Source organism: Cryptomeria japonica, chromosome 7 (genome assembly GCF_030272615.1).
Source record: "Cryptomeria japonica chromosome 7, Sugi_1.0, whole genome shotgun sequence".
NCBI classification, from domain to species: Eukaryota; Viridiplantae; Streptophyta; class Pinopsida; order Cupressales; family Cupressaceae; genus Cryptomeria; species Cryptomeria japonica.
Window position 1 is genome coordinate 274,679,524 of NC_081411.1, and position 26,388 is coordinate 274,705,911.

At 36.8% G+C, this 26,388-nt stretch overlaps 1 protein-coding gene across 1 annotated transcript in view; it reads left to right on the plus strand.

Annotated features, from left to right (window-relative positions):
- Positions 1 to 663: 663 nt before the first annotated feature.
- The window catches only part of LOC131031080 (probable protein phosphatase 2C 1), a 45,908-nt gene continuing 20,183 nt past the window's right edge, over positions 664 to 26,388 (plus strand). Inside the window, exons 1-4 of the mRNA XM_057962109.1 lie at positions 664 to 1,326; positions 3,799 to 4,158; positions 4,592 to 4,709; positions 4,877 to 5,100. Of these exons, the coding sequence (XP_057818092.1) occupies positions 1,093 to 1,326; positions 3,799 to 4,158; positions 4,592 to 4,709; positions 4,877 to 5,100 (936 nt within the window). The 5' untranslated portion in view covers positions 664 to 1,092. The remainder of the gene's footprint in view (positions 1,327 to 3,798; positions 4,159 to 4,591; positions 4,710 to 4,876; positions 5,101 to 26,388) is intronic.

The following is a 26,388-nucleotide window of genomic DNA, read 5'->3' on the forward strand; positions in this document are numbered from 1 at the left end:
TACATCCAACATTGAAAAATTGAACCCTAAAACTTATTTAAAAAAAAAAAAAAAACAATATTCTCCCTAAACTCAATTCCAATAGAATTTAAGTCCACCCACAACATTAAATAAACCATTAAAATATTTTTTAATTTTATTTTAAATTCCAAAACTTAGATAACTCATTTTTGGGGATGACCCCAAAAGAACCTTTGAAGACAAAGGTTAAAGCTTCATTAATGGTGTCTTCTCCATGAACAGATTTGTAAAGTAAATTCACATGCTCAATATTGCAATGGGTCCCACCCCACGAGAAACTGATTTTCAGTTTATCAAAAGCACAAAGAAAGTGGGAACCCAATTAAACAACTCACCAGAAAAGTCAAAATATTTCAAAAAGGAGAACAAAAATGTCCGTAGGGCATTAAAAGCTCCACCAAAGAAATAATGCCTGAATTATAATAATGCCATGTGTCAGCATATAATACACTCTCATGATAGCCAATCGCGGGAAAATAGTGGGACCCACAGTTTGGTGTCAAAGCAGACTGAGAGCGACAGCAAATGCCACGTCGGATAGATCTGTCAAAGTGGGACCCGCGGCAATTGAATTTGAATTTCTAGGAGGTTGAGCATGTGGGTCGTTATAAATTTTGATTCGTATTGCGTGTATAGCGATTGTTACAGAGAAAAAGCAATATAAATAACTCGCAGCAGATTTTTCTGTGGAAAGATTAAAAAGGAAAAGGAGGGAACAGAAGCCATGATGAATCATATTCTGATTAAACTGTTTTGGTCTAATACAGTTTTCTTTGAAAGTTTTGTTAAGTTTACAGCCTACGGTTGTATAGAAAATGTATTCTAGAGAGGTCTATACAGGCAAGAGTTTTGTCATGTCCCCCCAGTTTGAATGCTTTTGGAGAGTAGAGTGATTGAATGGATTATGGGTCGCCTTAATTTATTTAGATCTGGGGAAGTAGAGAACTGATGAGTGGAGTGGATTTTTTCTGTGGTTCTTTGGCATGGTGGATTGAATTATGATGGTGTTATGAGTTGGGCATTTTGATTGGAAGAGTTTGGATTTGGGAGATAATTTTTTAGAGGGTAGGAATGGGATCCTGTGCATCAGTGAATAGAAGGGTTAACGAGGAGCAAGACTCTTCCTGTATGCCGAAGCTGAGATGGAGAAAGAGGCATCTGGAGGCTCTGAATTACTATGCTGCAGATGATGAGGATCGGGATTTCTCAAAGAGGATGTGTTCTAATGGGGCCAGCAAGGTTGCTTGTGTTTTCACTCAGCAAGGGCGGAAGGGCGTTAACCAGGATGCCATGGTGGTTTGGGAGGTGGGTTACTTTTCTGGTTTCCTTTATTCTTTTCACAACAACTGTTTTCAATTTTGGAGGGAGAATTTTGCAAGGAATTGGGGATTAGAATGATAGGACTACCGGATCATATTAGGTTTTTTCATCAATGCAGCTCAAATCCAGTCACAATTTAGTATCCCGCTTGAATCTAATTGTAAATTTGCCCATAGACAACATTTATCATGCTTATACAACCATTTGTCTTCAATGAGTATCATGGAACTGTCTGTCCAGCATTTTGGATGCTATGTACAACCTAATGTTCACGCTCATAATATTGGAGTGTACCAGGAGTGCTTTGTACGTAGGGAAATGTGATTTGGGTATCATCCGAAATAGGGAAATGATCAGTTATGCACTTTCCCTATCAATAGGGAACTTTCTCTTCACTATCGTATTCATTAGGATTTGTAGTTATGAGTTTGAGCACCTTTAGGGAGAGACTTTTTAAAGTATCCTATTGTTTGGGGTTTCAGGTTATGCACTGGAGCATCTATAGGGAGAGAACTGAAGGTAGATGGATGCTTAATAACTTATTGAGGGGAATTCATGATCTTAAGGTTGAATGCACGAATGTACTTTAGATTATAATTGTCATGAGATCAATTGCAGAGCAGATTTCTGCAACAAATGGGGTCTAATTTCTAAATAATTTTTGGTTCATGGTTACTAGGTTGCTTTTATTGTTAACAACTCTGATATCAAATTTCAATGCAATAAAAGGCTGGAAGTTATTCTCCCTGTGGAGGGCCATCCAATCCGTGCATTGTAAACCCTACCAGAATTAGGTAATGATCACCCAGTCAATTCTTGAGAAGACATTACTAATTGATTCCAAGTGTCGTCTCTGTATGCATACGCTCAAAACCCAGAATGGCTTTTCACCTGGTATGCCACGGATAGTGCCAGTTTTTAACGTACTAGCAAGAAAATGTCGTCGTTTCTTTTTTTTTTTTTGGGAAAATAGTCTTATGGCACAGCAAGATTTTGATCAGCTGTAACATTTTTATTTTCTTATTTTTTTCAAAAGAGGTAAAAATTTATTCAATATAAGAGAGAGTTACACAGTAAGAATGGTCAATAGTCTAACAAAGAACAATTAATATAAGAAAGAGTTACACAGCAAGAATGGTCAATAGTTTAACAAAGAACAATTAATTATACATTTCTATCCTCCATAGCTAATTGTTCTAATATATGAGATAAATCCAAAGACAATATCTCCTATCCTCAACATTCCAACTCAGCAGCATTCAGATGTCCATTTGGCCAAGCAATCTGCTATTCTGTTCCACTCCCTAAGAACGTGAGAAAAGGTAACAGATTCTAAGTATCTACTCAAACTTAAAATCTGTCTAATAACCATAGCTAAATACCAATTAACATTGTCCAATCATTATTCCTACAACATTTTCTAATTTTACTTTAGCTAAAATTAAGTTTTCTATTGAAATGACGGACAAGCCAAAATTCCATGAATAATAATAATTTTAATTCCATGAATAATAATAATTTTCGATTAAGTGAGGGGTACCTGCCAATTCGCTGATTCTTTTTCCCCTCAAATCTCTCAAATCAATGATACAAACACTCAGCCCACCGTCACCCCTCAGTAATTGACTTCTTAAACAGTCACTGCTTCATGCTTGAAGACAATGATTTTGTTTTTCTACAGTTTTCTTAATTGAACAGCATCTGGGGCAAAGCATTCATAATAATAGTCTCCTCTATGGTACCCCTGCCATAAGTATGTGAATTAGCCCATGAGGTCAGTCGGTCGCTGTGGAGGCATGCTCTGCACACATAGTAGGGGCATCCTATAACTTTATTAAAATGATTTATATCTCTGATTTAGATCTGAATTTATGAATGATACCTACACAAGTGTCTTCAATTAGCAAGTCTCTTATGACATAGTAGGGTCGTCCTAGTCTATGTTTAAAGTATTAAAAATTGATTTTCATCTCTGATTTAGATCTGAGTTTACGAATGGCACTTACATTGGCGTCTTCAATTAGCAAATCACTTACCAAGTATTCTTGGAAAGTCTTTTTAGGCCCCATATCAGACATGGTGGCAAAGGCAGTCATGATATCATACCCCATAATTTTTGCAGACAATCATGCAATATTTATCAACTCATATCAGGTGCCCACAACTATAAATTATGTCTACCTTGATGGAAATAATGCATTTTAAAGTTTTTTGCAAGAGTAATGGAGCTGCCATGAATAATTGTGGGAACACGATGTACCACAACTGTCTTCAGCTGTGTGGTCTAAACAACTCTCTTCAAAGTTCAAACAATGCTTTTTTGAACTTTTATGTATTTGAGAGCTCTCCTTTCATTTTCTCTGCTTGTCTGACACTCAAATTCCCGTTTATTTATTTTCATTCTATTCAGAAATAGTATATTGATATTTTGATTTTCCTTTTGTCATTCCTTCACAGGATTTTCTTTCAGATGATACAATATTCTGTGGGATTTTCGATGGCCATGGTCCTCATGGTCATCTTGTTGCTCGTAGGGTTAGGGATTCACTGCCAATGAAGCTGCATTCCTGTTGGCAATCTTTCAAGGACAAAGCAAATGAAAATTATGGTTCTGATAGATACAATAACAGAAAGAAGGCAAAAAATGCTCCTGATGATTTGGATGGAGAAATCAATTCAGAGAAGGAACTAACACTTTTTTCTGCCTGGAAAGAAACGTATCTGAAAGCATATAAAGTAATGGACAAAGAATTGAGGTCTAATTCAACTGTAGACTGCTTTTGCAGTGGAAGCACTGCTGTTTCTGTTATTAAGCAGGTAACGCATTAATAGTTCATGTAAAACTAAAACCTACTGGCTATGGATGTAGAGGTTCTCTGCTAGTGGAACTTATTAATTTCTTCTGTTCAAACTGTAATAACTAATAAGGTATAGAAGTTTCTTTTATGATGTGAAACTCTACAGGGTGTTGATTTTCTGAGTAGTACAAGCTATCACATTTTCTGGCAACTGATATATTGACCAACAAACAAATACAGTTAGATGCAGGGTTAAAAGTGAATTTCACTTGGACATGTAATCTGGAAATAGATTAAAATATATCTGAAATAAATATTCCTTATTTAGTGAAAATTTAATGGATAATACAGTGGTTCATTAGTGCTGAATATTTTCAATGATATGGGTGGTGTTTCGTACATTCAATTTACAGTTAAAATTTTTGAGCATTGCTATTTGTTTCTGACCTCAGGGACAATACCTTTTTATTGGAAACATTGGAGATTCTCGTGCTGTTCTTGGAACAAAAGCAGCTGATGGTTCTGTCGTTGCTACTCAACTGACTGTTGATCTGAAGCCTAACTTGCCAAGTAGGTATTTAATGCCCAAATCCTGTTGCCGGTATAAGGAGTGCCATGTGCGAGATTGTAGAATTGCATTAAAGTTTTTATTTTCTGTATATGCATTTTTTTTGCAACCTCTTAGATTTTTTTTTTCTTACTGAGAAATAAAATTCTATAATTGCATGTGTTGACAGGGGAAGCAGAACGAATCAAACGATGTAGGGGTCGGGTTTTTGCTTTGCAAGATGAACCTGAAGTGCATAGGGTATGGTTACCATATGATGATGCTCCAGGTTTGGCAATGGCAAGGGCATTTGGAGATTTCTGTTTGAAAGAATATGGTGTGATTGCCATACCTGAAGTTTCATATAGGTTGCTCACGGAGAGAGACCAATTTGTTGTGCTTGCTTCTGATGGGGTAAGTTATATGGATAGAACTGTGTGCATTCTTTCTTTATCTTTTCACTGTCAGGTATGCATTATGTTCATACTATTATGTATAAGTAGTTATATCATTCTCATGCTTAAGTTTGACTTTTGTCTTGATTGATTGTTCTTTCTTTTCTTTAAAAAGTCCTGGAATGACTAGATTATTTGTGGATTACTTTACAACTCAAAAATTGTCTCTATCCCTATTTTCCATTAATCTGAATCCTTTTTTGTCCCATGCATACTGTTTCTTCTGACACTATTAAATTCCATCTCTTACTAATACCAATGCATGTGAGCAGATTGTCAATTTCAGCTCTAAGTATCTTTTCCCTAGACTATCCTATGATGCAAATATCTTAAAAGTGCACTAAATTCTCCATATAAGTCTTTCACTTTGGAGGAATTTACACTTGATTGATTTTGGAAAGTTGAGAGTTCTCCATAATATTTGTAATTTTATTGTGTGTGATGTCCTTCCTGTACGAAAAAAATATGCAGACACATTCTTCCAAGCTAGCAAGTGCTAACTTATGTTTGATAATAGTGGAAATGACCTGATTGCATAGTCAATATTACATGCAACAAAATCTTGCTTTCTCTTGGTGTCATGGCATTATTTGTTGTAAGTAAAAAACTCTCTTGGTGTCATGGCATTATTTGTCATTAAGTAAAAAACATCATGCTACTTTTTAATGAATGTTCTTTCCTCACGATTTGAGCATATGCTTGAATGTGGAAGCTAACCGATTCCAAGATTGCTCAAGGCCAGGCTTAAGTCAAAAGGTATATATTTCCACTTTCTAGTATTCCTTAATATCATCTAAATGACAGACTTTACTTCAGAGGGAAAAAATATCTGCTATAGAGGAAAAGATTGTGTTATTTTGATTGCACACTTCAAAACCTTGAAAGGTAACCCTGTGCTTGCCGTTCAGTTGGAGATTTTGATGTAATATATTTGGATTCATAAGCAGCATTAAAAGTTTGAGATATCACCAAAATCTCTTGTTGGTGTCATTGGTTGTTACATTCATCATGTTACCAGTTTGAGTTGTTCTAATCCAAGAGGCGACTCAAGTTCCATGGTCAATGTCAACACAAGCCCCAAATTCCTACTCATCTATGGCTGTCCAATATAGGCTTCAACATAACTATTTCCCTATTCAAGTGTTGGAGCCCTTAGGAACCAGCTTTGCTCATTTTCTTTGTGGGTGTGGGGACCTAGAACTCAAGGGGTCCTGGTCCTCTTCTAACATTTAGAGGAAATGCCCATGTTGGGTATAGTAATGCCTCACGATTTAGGATCTATTGTCAGTTATTGTAGTACTTTCTCTATCATGAATAGCTTGTTTCCTTTACACCTATCATTCAATTCATTGCATTCAAAATCTTTTGGAGTGTTGAGTGTTGTGGAGGGAATAGTTTCTTGTACATTTAGATGGCCATTCAAGGAAAACTTATTTGAGTTGAAAAGGACTATACTTAAAATTATGAAACCTTTTTACTTTAGGAGTATCAATAACCTTGATCGAATTGTGGTACACAATGGTGTTACTTTATGTGACATGTCATCTTCATCAATGGCTTTAGTTCCACTCGTAGAAAATGTGGACACACTACAAAGATCTAACTCCTATCCAATTTTGTTGTACAACTCTAACAAGGTCAACTTTGTTCTAACTATTCTATAGCATTTCCAAAAAACAACAAACAAAAGATAGGCTTGATAGAAGGCAAGTAGTTGTTTTTCCTTGTAGTTTTGAAGACATCTTTGTCTCCCATTCTTGTATATTATTGTACTATTAATATTCTTTGATAAACTAATCATAGGTTACACATAGAATAACATAGATAAACATATGTTAGCATAAATTCAATGTTGTAAATTAGATATGGAACTTTTACATTATAACATATTGCAATTTATAGTTCTAGCATGTCACTTCTTGTTCTTGAATCCCTCTTCTTAAGTAACACTCCTATTAACATTTGTACTATATCACTCTTGTATTGGTTCTTGTCCGTATTAGGTCTATTTAAGAGAATGTCTTTCGGACACACTTGAGCCTTGGCTTGGTTGTAACAAAGGAATCTTTATTTATATCACATTCTAGTGGTATTGAGTTTATCATCTAAGTCTATCTTTGCATTTTGTGTGTTTATTGACACAAGTTCTATGGACATGAAGCTTGGTTACAGAAGTATATATTATAATATACTGAACTTCAAATTGTAGACCAATATCTTCTATGAAAAAATGTTTTGGATTAAGGCAAAAATAGGTTTTGAAGGGGCCTTGAAACCCTTTACAAAATGGATTCTAAAAGAATTAGAATCAAAGCAAAAAAAATATCCAAAGCAAGACAGACTGCGAAGTATAGAACATTACAAACAACCAAAAAGAAGTGTAGTTCAAATGATGAAAGCCACTACCAAAAACAAAAGTTGCACAAAAGCCAACATGCAAGCAACCTAAAACCAAAGAATGGGCCAAAGAAAAATCCAGCCCGATCATTCACAAACAAGGAGCCTCAAGGTAAAGGTCTAGAGTTGACCTTGTGGGATTAGAGTGTCATATCAAAAGAAGGCCTGAACGTCTTAGATTTCTTCCCCTTAACAGTAATCCATCCTTCTTCCACCTTAGTTGTTGTGTCAAACCAATCCGAAGAGCCCAATGCTGGCCCATCCAGAGTCGGAGAGAAAGCACCAGTAGAGGACACCATCGCCTTCTCAGAAGCACAAATATTCCCAACAGGCAAAGCATCATTCTTAGCACATCTTGAAATAGTAGTCTCAACACTAGTACCAGAAAGGTTATCCAGAGGGGCAAGAGACAACAAACCAGTCTCAACAGCGCCAACACAAGAAACCGTAGTACCTTGAATCTCAGCAGCCATTTCATCCGAAACTGGAACAGCCGTAGTAGTAACTGTAGTACCCTTCATTGCCTTTGAAGATTCCATTTCAGATTTCTTCGCAACAGAGTAATCCAAATTAGAAGCCCCCTTCCACCATGAGGCCGACATATTCTTCTTCGCAAGCCCATAATGCTTAGCCGTATGCCCCGTTTTAAAGCATCTTTTGCACCTAAAGGAGATTCCTTCGTAATCCAAAGTTTGAACCCAGCTGCCCTTAGAAGAGTTGATAACTATCTCAGCTAGCAGTTCCTTCAAAATATCAAGCTCTACCAAAATACGTGCAAAGGTAGAGTGAAGAAGATCATAGGGATCTTTGTCCATAAGTAGAAACTTACCAAGAGCATCACCGATTTCCTCAAAAAGAGAATCAATCCAAAAATGAAGAGAAGATAAGGAAGTCGAACCCACACTGGAATCTTATTGAATGTTTCAGAAAAAGGGTTGAAAACAGTGTGCCAGGGTTTATCATTAAAGGTAAGTTATCCTTCCAGAAAAAATTCTCACACAAAATTTTCTTTCTGTCCTTAGCATTCTCAAATTACAACAAAAAATAATCTAGTCGTAGGGTAGATATGAACAATACCAAAAATAAGAGGTTCCCAATGCTGGGAGATCCATCCATGCAGCTCGGGAAGACTAGGCCAAACACCCCTAAATCGACAAATAATGTTATGTGCAGCAAAAACCTTCTCATTATGCTCAATATCCAACTTTGTCTCCTTGCTCAGATTCATATAAATGGCATAGGAGACAGGGATAAACCCTCTGTTACCACCTCCACTCAAAGAACCAGGCATAACACCAGAAGTTGTTGTAGTAGATCCAGGGCCAAAAACCCTAGCCGCCTCTAAGGAAAAGGAGGGGCAAGCAAAACCCTTCCTTTCCCTTGTAGATGCAGAACCCAGAGGCTTCGCAGGTGCCTCCCTTGCAACCATACCACTCACCACGGCAAGGACATACCCATCACCCACAACAACATTGCCATCACCTGCGGGGGCCAAGGGAGAGGAGCCATAGGGACGCTTAGAAGAGTTGCTACGATGGGCGGGAGATGCTATTTCAAACTAGATGCTCAACACTTGTTAATGTTACTCTCTTCTATGAAAACAATGTTAACCACTATTTTGATCAAAATTTTCTAGTATTTTCCCTTCAAAGGCTTGTAAATTGCAATTCTTTTTTCTCAATTTGAATCTATTTTGTTTTAATTTTTTTGCAACAAAATAAATTGGTTTTTACTTTTTAGTATATTTAAGGTTTCACAATTACCCATTAATTTTGATATCTTTAGGATAGTTGAAGTATTTGCATAACAACTACAACCTCCACAACAATTTCTTGTGTAGCAACAACAATTGTTGTGCAAGCTCCTATTGCTACACAATCAGTTGTTGTGAAAGTTAGTACCCAATGGAAGTAGGAATGTGTGAAATATCTAAATGTTGCAAATCTCTTTGGGAAGGTGTTTTGATGGTGGTATTATAGAATCATCTAAGCATTATAGAAATTAGATCTCCATTGTTAGCAATGGTTCAAGATATGGAGATGGTGGCACGTTTGGTCTTCAAAAGAAACATAGTGCCTTGCTATTTCTCCTATCTTAAATTATTGAACCATAGTGTCAAGCTCCCAAAATTGCAAGTCCACTATCCTATAATTTTGTCTCACCTCTAGGCCCAAGGGGTTGTCTTCGAGAAGGTAAAAGGACAATTCATTAACAAATTGAGGATGGTTGAAGGCCTACAATGAGAGTGGGTAATCTATCCTACTCTTTGGGCTCAGCTTAAACCCAAAAGGTTGTTCCCAAATGTCTCCTTAATAGGTTTGTAAATCAAATAACATATGACATAACTATAATAAACAATAGCCATACCCAACTGTACACTTGACTCCATTTGTTGTCGCTATATCAAGTGCAACTAGTTGCATATGACCTCTATAAATTTGATAACACACCTTGCACATGCACCTATAGATATCGACTTTACTTTAATCCCTAAAGATAATTTTGATTTTAAGATTATCATATACATATTAGAAAGGTGCAAAAATGCATGTTCAGATGTTATGGCTCTTAGATTTTCTTAGAATTGTTTCATAGTATATATTATTGAATCGTAAACAACATGCATAAAGCTAATCTAACCTACAATTGACAAAAACAAAGATGTTATTTAAATAAGATTGTTTAATCTTCAACTAGCATGGATTGGTGCTTATTTCATTAGACACTCTTCATGAACAACAAAGAGGAAGGAGCTAAAACTTGCACGATACCAACAAAAAATTGGATTGCATTCACATATAGTCACATATTTACAATACATGCAACATAAAAACTTAATAATCCATAATCATAACCAAGAACGCCCACTTGAAGCAAAGGAATGCCCATTACAAAAGCTTTGCAATACATTAGATTATATCACACATCCATCAAACCCTAGATTTGTTCATATAACAAATGTGACAAGAGGAAATACATTACTATGATTACAGTACTTGAATCTTGGCAAAGAACATGGAGACATATAGTTACAAGATTTGCATTACAAAACGTTTCCTACACAATTACAAAGCATATCCCTTCATTTACAATTTTCAAACTTACAAAGTTTGGTGTCTTAAAACACTTTGCAATCTTAACTAGACCAAAACATTGGTTTGGTGACCAATCCTTTTGAAAAATGGCCAACTGTTTGGATAGATCTATCATGTCTTAAGATTCCAGCAACTCACAGGAGCCTCGAGATTTTGAAAACATTAATTATTTGAGGGAACCCACAATACCATGTTCACTGTTGTCAATTCTTTAACATTCGTAATCCAAAACTTGTGAAAATGGCAAATAAAATATATTTTCGTTCACCACACCTCTAGATCTAGCATTAAATGGCATGGAAAAGCCCAAGAAATCCACTACAAATGAGACTTGAAGAGGGGCATGGCTTGATTATATCACACTCTACAATAATAACAATGACATTAATTAGGGTATCGCCCCTTTCATTCATTTCACTTCTTAAATCCATGTCTTTTTAATTAAAATATACCTTTTGGCCCTTACAAAATCAAATTTGGTGGGTAAAATGGCTTATTGACCACTAATGACATTCTAGCATAGTTCCTTAGAGTCTTGAGATGGGCAATTGGGAGGATGTCAGGGATAGGTTTCAGGGACAAGTGGACCATGGGTCTATATTTGGAAATGGTGGGGTGATGGTGGTGCATGTGTGTGTGTGTGTGTGTGTGTGTGTGTGTGTATACACATATACATATGTACACATACATATACATATACATATTACTTAATAATAATAAATAAGGAATAACAAGCAAAACTTTGAAATACTCAAGCATATTTGATATTATATTGAATGAATGCTAAAATGTCAATTATCTATATATTCATATTATATTCAAAATGATAATTACATTCAACAATACAATTGGCTAGAGGTTGAATGCCTCAAATCATCACTTATCTTCAAAGTTTTCACTAAAGCCCTCATCACTCGAACAATTGGAGTCATTAAACTCACGATCCTCCAAAGCAATAATAACCAACCATTTTTGTGCTACATTTTGATCAATCTATCTTGGTTCCTCTAGCTCTACATCACATTTTATTGATAAGCTCTCATTGTACATAGGCATGTTGTGGTCAATGAGATGCAAGGTACTATGTACAATTACAAGCTTCTTTGCTCTCTTAGAGGTAAGTCGATTCTCATAACAATGGATGAAACTATAAGTAGATCAATTCCTCAGAGCAATATAAGAATTATAAACTTGGGATAGCGAACGAATGGCTAATGTGGTAGTCAAAGAATTGGGCCCATGCATAGTCCACCATACAATTGAGTCATGTGTCATAGTCTCTTTATCCATCTTAATCTCTTCTCAATATCCCCTAAGAGTGGAAAATATTGTCCACTCAATATGAATGATGTTGGCCTATGTAGAATCATACATCTTTTGAACGACCTTCATGAACCCTACCTTCACCTTAGCGTCCTACATTGGAATAATCTTGTTTGACCTTTGCACATACCACATTTAGTTTAGTGCATAGGAAGTCATATGCAAGAGAGTGTTAAGCTTCTTCCATTGGTAATGAATGATTGATTGAATGTACTCATTATAGAACACCAATGTGGGGTCTTTCTCTTCTACAATGGATGTCATTTGGCTAAGCATTCTATCAATGCACTCATACACTTCTCTAAGGTTAGGTGCATTTGTGTCCCCGTCTCTAATAAAATTGAAAAAATGAGTAATGATGGTAACTATGTATTTTGCATTAGCCCAACATGTATCACTATTCACCACTTCCTTCACACTCCTCCCTTGCTCTAACTTATAATTGGGCTACTTATTCTACTCTTTTATTATGATCATTAGTTGCAATGCCTCTTGCAACTCAAGCATCCTCCCTAAGAGAATTGTGTATGATGCATATCTAGTCTCCACAAGTTTCAAAAACTCCTTAAAGAAGGTCCTAACGAGTGAATGTGAAGTATGGTGGTTGTATATAAACATTTACACATATCTACCATCGTTAACCATATATTTGGCCCATCTAATTTTATCAATGTCCTTGAGTGCATCATTCATGGTATGCACACAACAAGGAGTCCACTAGGTATCCCTATAGGTTGCATTAATCAATTACTTGCAAAATTGCACACATGTTGTATCTATCATTACTTGCACCACATTCTTAGGTCCAATCTCCTTGAATTGAAAATCTAAATATTTGAAATAGAAAAATCAACATGCTTCTGATGCCTTGAACAATCAATAGTTGTAAGGGAGTACTGGACCCTTTATACATGCGACCATGATGTTGATGAGTGGATGATGCCAAATATTTGTCCACCCATCTATGCTTATGTTGCATCCACTTGTGACCCAAGTAGCTTTCAAATTCTCTAGTAGAATATTAATCTTGGAATAGTTCTTATCCAAGATTGTTATCCTCAATTTTATCTCCCCTAGTGGCACATATGATGGTTGTGCTATAGCCCCTTTATAATAAGGAAAAAAGCCACATGTAATGGAATGCCATGGGAAAATAATTTTTTTTCAGTGGCATCATTTGCCTCATCTTTATTCTACACATGGAATAACTATGTCACTATGTATGCAAGATCACTAGTGGTTATTCAACATTTCCCTTTAGGATCTAATGCTATTAGGTCCTTGAACTAGATGGAAAAACATAAGTAAATTGAGTTGAAATTTGTGGATTCAGGGTATTCCTAGTACTTCTAGGAATAGGATCCCTCAATGGCAAAAGGGCGGGAACAAAGATTTGGCCATTAGAATAAGCCCACAATTTATTTATTTCAATAATTTTTTCGAGTGATAATTTTGAACAAACTCCTTCACCTTTTCTAGTGACATAAAGGAGGTGCACATTAACTCTTGTGATGCTACCTTGAAACTCAACCTGACAAAAATGACATTTCCATAGCTTAGTGTTCTTGTTGATAATCTAGGTTTTTATTGCAATTTAGCGGCATATTGTTTCAAAGGCTACTTCCTATCAAAAGGACCATTGGAATAATCCTCTAACAATTTAGAAAGGTAACTGAAATGTGGACTAATAATAATAGAAGTAGTTGCCTCATAGTCACCCACACATCTACTTAGAGTCTCTAATTGAGCCTCCATAGGCTTAGTTTTTTCCTCCTCATCACTCATTTTGTGAGAAGAAATCATAGTGACACTACAAGAAGCAAAACTTATGGTTGCCATAAATGTCATAATGTCATTAAATTAGTAAATAATAAATTATGCATAGGCCCAAGACACAAATTTTTTTTTCAAGTCACATGAAGTAGAAAAGTAGAGGATACATTAAAATATGAATCCTTGTTCTTCAACCTTCATCTAACAAGGATTCCACTTTTGTTTTTCTTACTTCAAGTCACATGTAGTACAAAAGCAAAGGATACACAAGAAATCCTAATTTTACTTGTAAAACTAAATTTTAGTTGTTAATTTTTTCATTAAAAAATTATGCAAATTTGCAAATGAAACATTTATAAATGATTTAATGGAACACCCAAATAATAAAATATTGTTGCTATAAAATTTAAAAATTGATCAAAATTTATTTATGAAACTAAAATAATGAATTGAAATTGAAATTTGTAACAATGCAAATTCAAATTGTAAACACCTAAATTAACTACCAAATTTGTCAACTAAAATTAGTAATTAATGTCGAGAGGCATTCTACAATGGCAACAAGGGGTGGAATGTAATGGCATGAGCATGTTAATGTGAGTATGTTAACAAAACTCTTACCTTTTATCTTCAATTTGACAACCATTTACATGTCAAAATATTAATATTAATTATAAACATAATATTTTTAAAATAATCACCACAAAAAATTATAAGTTTTAGATAGATGTATAGATATAAAATAAAAATAAAGATATTTTAAAAATAATAATCTACTATTTCATAATTACAATGTATAGAAAATATTTAAAAATATATATATTAATAAATATTAAGAATAATTGATTCAATTGAAAAATATATTTAATAAATAATTTTTTTAAATAGGAAAAATAAATTTAAAATTTAAATATAAAAATTTAGATGGAATTAGAAATTAAAATAAAGAATTTGTAATAAGAAAAAAAAAAAACAATGTAGATACAATATAATTTAAATATCTTTCTATGTAGTAAATATAATTTAAAGTAAAATAAAATAAAATAGCTCCAACTGATATCTCTCGACATTTCTTTAGATAGATGTATTTAAGGTATCTATACTAGTTTACTAATTTGTTACTAAATTGGATAATAAAATAAAAAATAAAAACAATTGTGAAGAAATCCCACCTTGAAGCTTGAATAATGCTTTGAATCCTTCGATTCAATGATGGATTGATGTCACTCTTCACAATTGATCTTCCTCTCACTATTCCTTAATCGCAATGCCTTCACTCGCAATCTTTCTCACTCTTGCAAGTTGCCATCGCAACTTTCGACTTTGTAGTTGAAACATGAAAGACATTTGGAATGAGGCTTAGTTGCCTATTTGTTTATATCAAAAAGCTTTTTAAAATTGTGTTTCCCACCCAAACCCTTAACACTGACAAAAAAAAATCCATTAGGGTTAGAGTTTGGGTTTGGGAAACAATTTTAAAAGTCCCTAAAAATTTCACTCTTGGGACTCCCTTGGACATCTCAAGGACATCCATGGCTCCCCAAAACAATCTCCAAATGAGGGGAATATCCCAAAAACATCCATGTGACTTACATGGCAATCATTAAATGACAAGGGGGCATCACTTCCGAGTCCCCACATCCTAAGGATGTCCCTATCCTAGAACCAAGAGGATTTAGAAGGGGACATCTCCCCATGGAAGATTGGATTTTGAGCATTGCAAAAGGATAGGTAGGGTTTAACATGGTATTGGCATGCTTTCTAAAATTAAAATATTTAGCACATTTGCCCATACTTGATATGTCAGAGATTTTGCCTTTTACAAACCATCACATTATCAACAAAATAGTGAGATTTTAAACTGTATCACACCTTCTCATGATTCACAAAGTCATGAACCATACAACATTTAAAACAATTATTTTCTTTCTCGTCCCTTTTAGTTTCACTTTTTTGACAATTCAACAAGTTTTAGAACTGTAAAGTGGAAATTGGATCCTAGTGACTCCCCACCTAGGAGAGAGAAAGGAAGTCACTAGGATGATTTTCACTTGGAGGAACTTTACATTCAAAAGAGGGGCTTGAATCCACTAGATCCAAATCCAAGGGAGGCAAGGATGTGAATTCCAAGTGGATTGCAAGGGTTGAAGTGTGTTTTGCCCTCTTTTGTAAATAGGAAAGTTGACTTGTTGACTATGTGGAACAAAGAGAGAAATTGAGTGAAATGAGGAGCTACCAGTTCAGGATTGAGTTGTAACTTCGGATCTGAGCTAATTAGACTGATGCGGATCTGCCCTGCAAATAATTTGGAGAAAAGTCGTCGGGACCGTGGTGACAATGTACATGGTCCTCCACAAAATCTGCGAAACGAAAAGGGTTCTTCCGTCTCTACAAATGAAGCCAAAACCTGCAATTACAGCTGTGCACCTGCAACCTACACACACAAAAGAGGGGAAAAAGGGTTGTGGATAGGGGTTTGCCTTAGTCAAACCTCGGTTGAGGAATCAACCTTGAAAGAAAGTAATTGCAAATGCTTGAATGTAAACAATGGAAATGTATACCTTGTAGATTTGCAACTTGTTGATGATGATTGTTTTGCATCTTGGATGTAATCACAAGTGTTGCATGAAATGGCATGTAACATGACAAAACCCTAACACACACACATGCTTGCAAATGAATGTTGTAATATTGCTCCAATGGATGAATGAAGAAGACTTGAATGCTTGAATCCTTGATAATGAAGACCCTTCGCTTGAATTTCGCTTATTGTCCTTATCTTGCTCATGTATCCCCCTATCTTGCTTATATGCAAATGACAGGACCAACTCCCTTTTTATACATGCCTCAGAAGATTAATTCATCTCACTAAAGGCCGACATCGAGGAGATTTGGGATCTCGAAGTGTAGATAGGGCTGAAGGGACCTATCTTGGGGCCACACTAAGAGGGTGGGGTGGGGGCGCCACACTAAGAGTGTGGGGCTTGGGGCCCAGACAGGGCCCTGAGGCTATCTCAGGGCTCAAACAGGAAGGGGTCAAGAGATGAAAATGCAGCAAGGGGTCTCGGCTAGGAAGGAGGATGTTGTCGCCAAGGTGAGGACCTCAAATGTGGTTAAAATTGCAGGAGGCACAATTTTATGACACTACAAGAACTTGTGAACTTGTTAGCACCCATTTGCACACTATCTTTAGGTTGAAATGTTTGGCCTCTATGTAATAATGTCAGAGGCTCGAGAGATTCTTTAACCTTCAAAAGGTTTGACATCAATACATAGTCATTTCTTTTCTTTCACATCAAAGATTTGGGCAACCTTTTGCTATGTCAGGGTTTGAGGTTTGGGAGTATTGAGGAAATCATCCCTTAAAGAAAACAGATGGAGGAAATTCCAACACAAAAATAAGAATAAAGGAAAGTTAGGTTTTTGACATGATGCATGAAGGGAGAGGTAAGTCTAAAAGTTTGACTTCAAAGGGAATACAAAGGGAAGGTATGAAAGGAGTGCAAAGTCCAAAAATATCAAAAATAGATCTAGAAAACTCTCAAATTGTAATAGGTTGAGATTTCGAGTTGACAAGTAAATGGTATTCTAGGAATGAAAAGTTTTACATTTTCACCCAAAAGAAACAAGAACCTTTAAAGGTGATGACCTAAGAGATTGAGGTTGAAGGGGAAGGCATGCCATCAAGGAAACTCGTGAAAACTTGCAACAACAACCAACACTAAAAACACATTAGAATTCAAGCACAAAGCCCTCATACTTAGGCCTTTTATGAATTTTCAAGATTTAAAACACATGAGGGGATAATAGAGAGCCACGCCAAGTTAGAAATCACAAATGAAGACCCACACTAATATTTCTCAAATTAGTTTATAAGTAGTGGGCCAAATAGGGTTATACACACAAAACAAAAGGGTCTCAAAAAAATTGAAGTGGTAGGATTGAGTCCCAACACATAGCATGAGGATTGAGTAAACATCAACCAATCCCTTTCTATTGACTTTACATCAAGTTGGAAGGGTAAAATCACTTGCATTAAATTTTTTACTAGTGAATAGTAGTACAACTCAATGCATGACGGAACTAAGTGATTGTAAAAAATCTAGTTTATACTGCATATATGGTGTTTAGCTAGGATAAGAAAATCTAATGTATTTACCTTGTTTATATAAAAAGAGGTTGATCTTGCATCACTTCAGTACGTATAGCCAATTTTATTGGATTCACCTGTTTCTAGGGATGTAATTTTAGATATGGGTCTTGGGTCTAATCCCTCTTGGTTATACCTAGGGTTCATCCTTGGGACCATGGATTTGTCCTTGGTACATATAACCTACATTACTTGGTTCATCCTTTCTAATATTTGAATACATAAGAGTCTATGTTCATCAAATGTTCATTTTTAGCCACTAATGATGTATTGAAAGATTTGAAGGCTACAATTTCATAACAATATTTCCCTTCAATATATATCATATGTTTAAAAATATTTGTATTATTATACTTTTTAAAAAATTAAAATTATATAATAATATTGTAAGGTCAAAAACTACCTACTTCAAAATTTTCACCTTACATCTCTACTCTCATTTTGGTGTCCATATCCTTTTTTATAATTAGGCATCATTAAGCCTAGTTTATAGCATTTTTGTTGATCACAAATTTGTGAAAATTGCACAAATAACTTTAAAACCTTGTTGGGACCCAAAATTGTTGTTTAAATTCCTAGACAAATCAATCCACTTCAAGGCTACATAAATGCCATGTTAAAGAGGACTGACCAGATCATCAACAAAATGTGATTCATTATAGGCTAATTAGTGAGAGTTAATAAACTCTCCATCACTTGAACCGAGGAGGGTGTTCCTAAAGATATGCTCAACAGGATTGATTAAACAAATGATAGAGAAACTAAAAGTACAATAATAATATCCAATGTATGTTTATCCCCAAAAGTTGTAGCTACATTAAAAACTAACCTAATGCACATAAAACCTATATCAAGTTGATAAAGAGATCATTACACAAATGAAAGATGTAGATATTTAAAAAAAATCCTTAAGGTGAGAACTATTTTGATATACTATAGATGTTTCCTCAAATAAATTATTGAACCTTGAGGTGCATACACACTACTAACCTACTTCTATACTACTAGTGAATGATGTTTTATGTTTTGAGTGTATAGTGGATCATAAATTTCCAAGACCAATGCCTTATTTATTGGGTTATAAAATCCTAGTTTACCAAGAGAAACAACACTTTGAAATCATGATAGAATATGAGCTATGCATATACATACATCAGTGATCAACTAATCTGAGGGAGGGAGAAGAAAATAGATGGAAGGTTAGGGAGGGAGCTAACTATTCATAGAATTTTTTTTTTTTTTCTAGATAGGGATAGGATAGCCTCCACACCCACGGTAGGATGGGCCATCCTTAGACACCCCCGATGGAGCGAGGGCTAACGAAGCATGCCTTCATTCGACAAAGGTTCAGGATCCCTTGTCATTGAGCTATTCATTTATAGCCTCCCAGAGCTCCCACCTTCGGTCGAGCATTCTGAAGTTCCTACAAGAGTCGGTTGGATGGGATGGAGCACTTCCTTCTTTCTGTGGGGGATGGAGAAAGTGGTGGCTGGATGGAACTCAACGAGGAGCTCCCTCAATTCAAATAGTTCACTCCAAAGGCAAGACAGTTCTTGCCGACAAGGAGCTATAGTTTCTTTCTTTCCTATCCAGAGAAGTTGGATTGAAGGATGTTGGGCCATCGTTGATGACTATCCTCAGCGCATGGGAACCTACACCCCCACCACCCTTTACACCCTCGGTCAATGGAGGGCCTACTGACATTGGATTGTTCGGATCCCGCTAACAGCTTCACCCCTGGCCGGGTTGGATTGATTGGTCGGTGTCCCGAGGGAGGAGTTCTCAATTGATAAAGGTTATGGCTCCCTTACTCTAGCAGGCTGATTAATTAAGGGTGGAAGGAAAGAAACTATTGGATAACGTTAACTCCCTCCGACCATTGTGAACTCTCTTAGAACCAAACACGTAGGCGGGAGAAGAAGTGGGGAGGGAACTCTGAGCAGTTGGGAGAGAGTAATAGCTGTAGTAGGAGTAGTGGAGAGAGAGTAGTTCAACTGGTCGATCCACCTAATTGACCATCCTTGCCACCAGCCGCAGTTGATCCAGTTGTTGGACTAGGCAGTAGAATTTCCCCTGTCTAGTGAAGTGAAGTTGAGTACTGTCCGATCGGGCAAGGAGAACAATGCTTTCTGTCTATCTGCGAGAAAGTGCTGGTTAAGCCGGATCAAACAACTGAACATACCTAATAATCCCTCTCCATACTCCAAAAATACATATGCAATAAAGAAGAGACCATTGCAAAGATACCAATGACTTAGAATAATGTGGAATTCATCAAATGTCTATTACACTCATCCCAACAAATGTGGCAAGTATAAACCTTAAGCTATAATACCTATATAATTTGTCACGTATAAGTTCCCTTGAAGATCTTTAAATGGCCTAGGAGACATTCGATTACAAACATCGATTAAAACAATACAATGAATTCTTTGTGATTTACAAAATGTGTTTCTCTTAAGATGACTGGGCATGGAATTGTAACCCTAGACAATCCTCAACACTTTCATTTGCATGAAAATGCAAAAAAAAAGAAAATGGACTAGTATATATAACAGTTTTCTTGATCATTCGGTTACTTGTAGAGATTTGACTAAGAAAAAGAGTTCATTAATGTGGTGTATGAGATAAGAGAAATTTCATGAAATTCATTGGATGGACAATCTGGAACATATGTGAGGACCATTAGGAGCTAAAACTCAACTACTTCATTAATGATTGCACGATCATCTTCAATTTCCACTATTGAAATTGAATGTGCATCTATGCCTTTGCGATGAACAATGGTGTTTAGGTGGGAAAATCGCCATGGAGTTGTTGCAAGAGTCCAATCTAATCATTGATGGAATCTTAAGAAGATCCGTGGAGTGGTGGAGGTAACAAGAGGAAATGAGGGAATTCAATATTGAATGGGAGGTCATGATAGGACATGACAATAGAAGTGTGTGCCCCTTCTCCTGCCAGTGGGTGTGGCTTCTTAACTTCTTATGCTGATGTGCCTTCTCTCACCCCCTTGCTTGTGGGTGGGTCTGGTGCTACTAAATTGATGGTGGTCTGGCTAGGGCTTCTGTAGGTGTGGAAGCCCCACCACCTAGGCCTTTTCTACTATTGGTGGGTGAAGCTTTTCTCGTGTTGCCAAATCTGCTACTACTCTTCCTCCCAAAAAGAATCTCATCCTCTTGTGCCAAGATCTCCCCTATTGTGATTTGTGGCCAAGATGTGGTAAAAAATGTTGGATCCTGCTGATGCAAGAGCATCCCTAGTTCTTGGCAATCTTGCATCAACCAAAAACATTTCTTTTAGTTTGTTTTCTGTTTTGCAATTTCAACATTTCTTTATGTATTTTCTTGCATTGGCTCGTCGGATCTTGCGGAGTTGGATTTTGCTTGAGTACATGATCATCTTCCTTATTCCTAAACTGCAAAGCATTTGGATCATTTTTCGGCAAGTTATCGATTTCGAATTCCGAGCAATTTTTTGGCTTAGGACACCGAAGCCGCTTGGACCTATTTTGCTATTCGCGAATCTTGCGGATCCTTTCCGTAGCTTGCAGAGCCCCAATTCATTGATTCCAATGTTCCTTGGCATGTGGCCGACCTTCCCTTTGATCCACACTTCATCTTGTGGATTTTTCGGAGGAATCTCTTTGGCGAAGGTCGACCTGTTGGTTTTACACGTTTGATCTTGTTCTTTGGCATTTGATCCCTTTTGGGTCGACCGGATCTCCTTGGATCATATAAATCATTGTAATTGAGCATTAGAATTCAATCATATAGAACATAGAAGACATATCTTAAGATTTAGAGGTCCAGAGTTGACTGATTCTGTAATTGAGAATGTATGTGGCGGGCCAGTGAGCCGAATCTTGTAACTCAAATGTTACCAGTTGTTTGTAATCAGTTTTCATGATCTAATTCATTCAGTTCTGCATTGCCTCCATCATATCCTCTCGTTTCCGTTGTGTTTACTCTTGTTGCCCGGTCTAGATTGATCTCTTTGAGGTCCCTCCTAATCGGTGACTGCACCACCTACCAATGTTGTGGGTTGGTGTGTAGATTTGTTGGGTTCTGGCCTTCCCTCTCAAATCTACATCGTTGGGTGAGTGATTCTTGGAATCTTTTGGTTGTTAGTATCATTGAGCTTTACCCTTGTGTTAAGGGTTTTTGGCTTCTTGTGCTTCCTTTGAGGATTATGACTTGGTGCTAAGCAAGTTGTGGGCTTGAGGAGCTAACTCTCTCTCTTAGTCAAACCCTAGACAACTTCTTTCAACCCTCTTACTGAACCATCAAAGTGTGTCTAGTGTGGGTTTGTCTTCCCAATCTTCCTCTTCATTTTTGGGAGCACTCTTGTTATGAGGCCATTGGAAATTTTGTTGGATGCTTCTTGAAGGCGGATGATATCATCCTTCTTGGGTCAATCTACTTTTGCTCACATTCTAAATGGCATTGACATCTCTATGCCTCTCCTTGGGGATGTAGTTCTTAATGTTAGGGATATGCCATAGACTCAATTGCTAGATTATGAGGGTCTCAACTTTCATTTTCGTACATGCTTCTCAACTGGTCACTTAGCTACAAATTGTTCTCTCTCACATCGTAAAGGTACTTCTACTTGTGGAAAAGATGCAAATTTTGATCATTTGATTGTTGATGCTTCCGATTTTGATGACTCTTCACATGTTGATGATGAATCCTACCAAGATGAGGTTGTTACTCTTATTGTTGTTGTGGCCTCGTTGCCCCCCTAGATCCTACTCCTATTGTTGTGGCCTCCTCTATCCGTGAGGATTTTACTCATATTGCTCATGTTCTGCAGCAACAATCTACTCCTATTTCTACAACAACAATTTGCTCTAGGTGCTGACAGACACTAAGGGATTTCCCCTCTTGATCCTACTTGTAATGATGTCCCTAATAATAGCATTGTCTGGATTGTTGTTTTTTGATTAAGGGAAAACAAGTTTTGAAGGGACCTGAAACCCTATACAAAACATGTTTTGGAAGGACCTGCAACCCGAACCGAAAGATAAGCCTGAAAGTCCACCCTAAGAAACAAAACACAAATGAGACTCGACACAACCATACAAAAGATGGGGTACAACACAAGAAGGACCCCCAACAAAAACCAACGGGTTGCAAAAACCAGCAGCCCCAACCCAACCATGACGGATCAAGAATTTGACCTACCCTTGTGGGATTGAAGGGTCATATCAAAAGAGGACTAGGATGATTTAGATTTCTTACTTTTAACGGTAATCCATCCCTCCTCAACCCTAGCAACAACCTTTTGCCAAGAAGATGGGTCCAGAATAGAGGACCTCCCATCACCAAGAGGACCAGAGGCAGCATCAAGAGAGGCAAGGACAACAAAAATCTGAAAATCAGACAAAGATCCAGCAACAATCTAGGAAGCAGGAAGGTCATCCACCAAGAAGAAGATCCAACATCCTTCAAATGATCAGTCGGGATGCCACCACAAGCATCCACACACTCCTGAAGCGAAGCAATTCCTGAATCAGAAGTAGCAGCCAGAGGCGCAATACCATCAGCCTGAGGAACCTGCGCAACCACTTGGGAGAAGCTTTTCTTTTGAACAAAATAGTGTTCATAGGAGGCACCCTTCCACCAAGAAACAAGTCTTTTTTTCTTTTTTTCTGTTTCACACCGTGCAACACCCAGTCTAGAAGCACTTTCAACATCTAAAGGGGATACCCTCAAAGTCGAGCGGTTGGACCCAAGATCCCAAGGAAGATTCAATCTCTATCTCAGCTGGGAACCCTTTAGAAACATCAGTGTTAACCAAAATCCGAGCATAAGTAGAATGATAAATATGGTAAGAATCCTTATCAATCATAAGGAATTCTCCTAAAGCCTCCCCCACTTCCTCTAGCAGAGAGTTCGTCCATAGATGAAGGGGAAGGTTAGGGAGCCTAACCCAAATAGGAATCTCATTAAATGAATTAGTAGATGGGTTAAAATCCGAGAACCAGGGCTTAACCATCAAAACAATTTTGTCCTCCCAGCTAAAAGGATTATTACATAAAATTTTCGATCTATCCTCTGCATGTTCAAATTTAGCAATGAAGAAACCCTTGGCTAAAGGAAATATGTTAACTGAACCCTTTAAGATTGGTTCCCAGCTTTGGGAAATCCAAATGTGCAGTTGAGGAAGGCTTGGCCAAAAGCCCCGAAACCTACAAATCAAACCATGAGACTCAAACACAGAGGAGTTGTGGATGATCTCCTTTTCAGTGTCAGCAGACACCCTGAAAGCCAATGTTTGGATTGTTGTTTGTCGTAAGTGAAAAGCTAATTCTCCCCCCCCCCCCCCCCCCCCCCCAAAAAAAAAAAAAAAAAAAAAAACACAAAACACAAAACACAAAAAAAATAACTCTTGCAAGTCGAGTTGAGGGTGATTCCTCCCACTCTTGAGTTAGGATCCTAGCTTTCTACTAGGGTGTTGTTGTGGCCTTTGTTTTGTTAGTAGTAGTATTCCCTCCTGTTGTTAATGGCCTATTCGACCTGAGTTTGTATAGGGTCAACACCCTTGTTTTATTGCCTTTCTTTTACGCTGCCTATGGGTTGTTTGTATATAGGGTCAACACCCTTGTTTTGCTACTTTTAATATCAAAACCAATGAAAGTTTGGAAATCCATTTAAACTCTGTAGAAGCATGAATTGAGCAAATGAAGTGCTTTGGGAGAAATTCAGGACCTTGTTGTGAAATTGGAGGTTAGGATAGCACATTGGAGAAGAAGTTTAAAAGTCCTCTAAAAGTTCATAAGAAAAGGATCAAAGAGAATGTGGCAAAATATGGGAGAATGGGAGGTGTACAATTTTATTAGGTGACTGGAGGTGAGAACTAGACATGGGATGAAAGTTTGGAATTCCATCAAAACTCTACAAATAGATGAAAATGAATGTGTCAAGGATGAAAACGTGTAGAACCATAGGTAAGAACATCCCATATTCCAAAGGACCTCTGCATGATAGGAGATGAAAGTAAAAAGAATTGAGAAATTTTGCAAGAATATGATGCAAAACTAGTAATCAGAAGTGGAGGTAGAACTAGAGAATTCTAGATATTTGGAAGTGCAACAAGATCCCACAAAAACGAGGTTGGAAGGAATGCAAGATATGATCAAGGAACCGAAGGTCTAGGTGTTAGAAGGTGGAGGGGAGAAAAAAGTCCATTGGAACTCCACAAGTTCATAAACTAGAAGGGTTTATTATGGGAATCCAGAGAAGGATGAGAAGTCAGAAGATCCAAAGATGGACAAGGATCATAAGAAGTTTGGATGAACTATGCAAGTCCATAACAGAGAAACATAGAAGGCATCAAGGATTGCAAGAAATGGTATTGAAGAACCAATGCTTGGGAGGTAGAAGGGAATGGGAATGAGTTTGGACAAACCTTACATGTTTTTAAATCACATGAAATTTGACCAAAAGTTGGGAGCAAGAGAATACAAGGATGCAAAAGAAGATAGGAGGTTGGGACGTGGAAAAGAGGCAAATAAGTATGGATATCCATAAAAAATTGCAAATTGATGGAATGAGGGGAGGAAGGGACTCAATAGACCTTGCCAAACTAAAATGCAAGACCAAAAATCAAGACGAGGGATTGGACATCTGGATGAAGATTGGAAGTCCACTAAAACTTTTGCAACTTTGTGAAAATTGAGGAAAGACCAAAACTTTCTAGACTTAGTACTTTTTTCAATTTTTGTAATCTCTAACAATTGCTATAAACAAAGGGGATGATGAAGAACACCATTTAGGCAAATTTGACCAAAGGAGACCCATATGATGATTTCTCATATCAATTATATGTGATGGGAAAAATGAGGAATGCACAAAGGGTCTTGGGACTTTAAAAAATTGATTTTTAGATTAGAATCCTAACTAACTTTGAAAGTTTAAGCAATTGAATCCATCAAAACTCTAGAAATGTTGATATTCATGTTCAATGGTAGCATTCCCAAGCACCCATGTGCATTTTCAAATTTTGATTTTTGACTTCAACAATAATTGTAATCATAAAACTTAGAACATTTTCAACTATGTTGTTGAATTTGACAAAACCCTTGTCCTTGTATGGATTTGATTTAGGATCAGGTCTAATTTTGGGTCTTGGATGGCCTAAGGTTCACCTAGAGTTCACCTCGAGCACATTGATCTCCCTATGGATCTTTTTTGCGTGAAGGAAACATAGGGATATCGATGTGCCCAATGTTGACCCTTTGCAAACTTGGGATAAATCAAAGAAAACCCAACTAGACCCAGGGCTACCCAAAAGAAAAAAATAAAATAAAAAATTTAAAAACATTTTCATAAATAAGTGTCAAATTCCTAATTTTTCCCTTAAGTGATAAGATTGTGAAATGACGTGCACCATGAAGGTTTGTTTGGTTTCAAAGATCTTATTTTGGGATTGGTGGTAGGGGGTCATGGGGCTTTGCCCCTTGGCTTTATTGGGTTTGTTTCCCCCAAACCCCCATGAGGGTTTC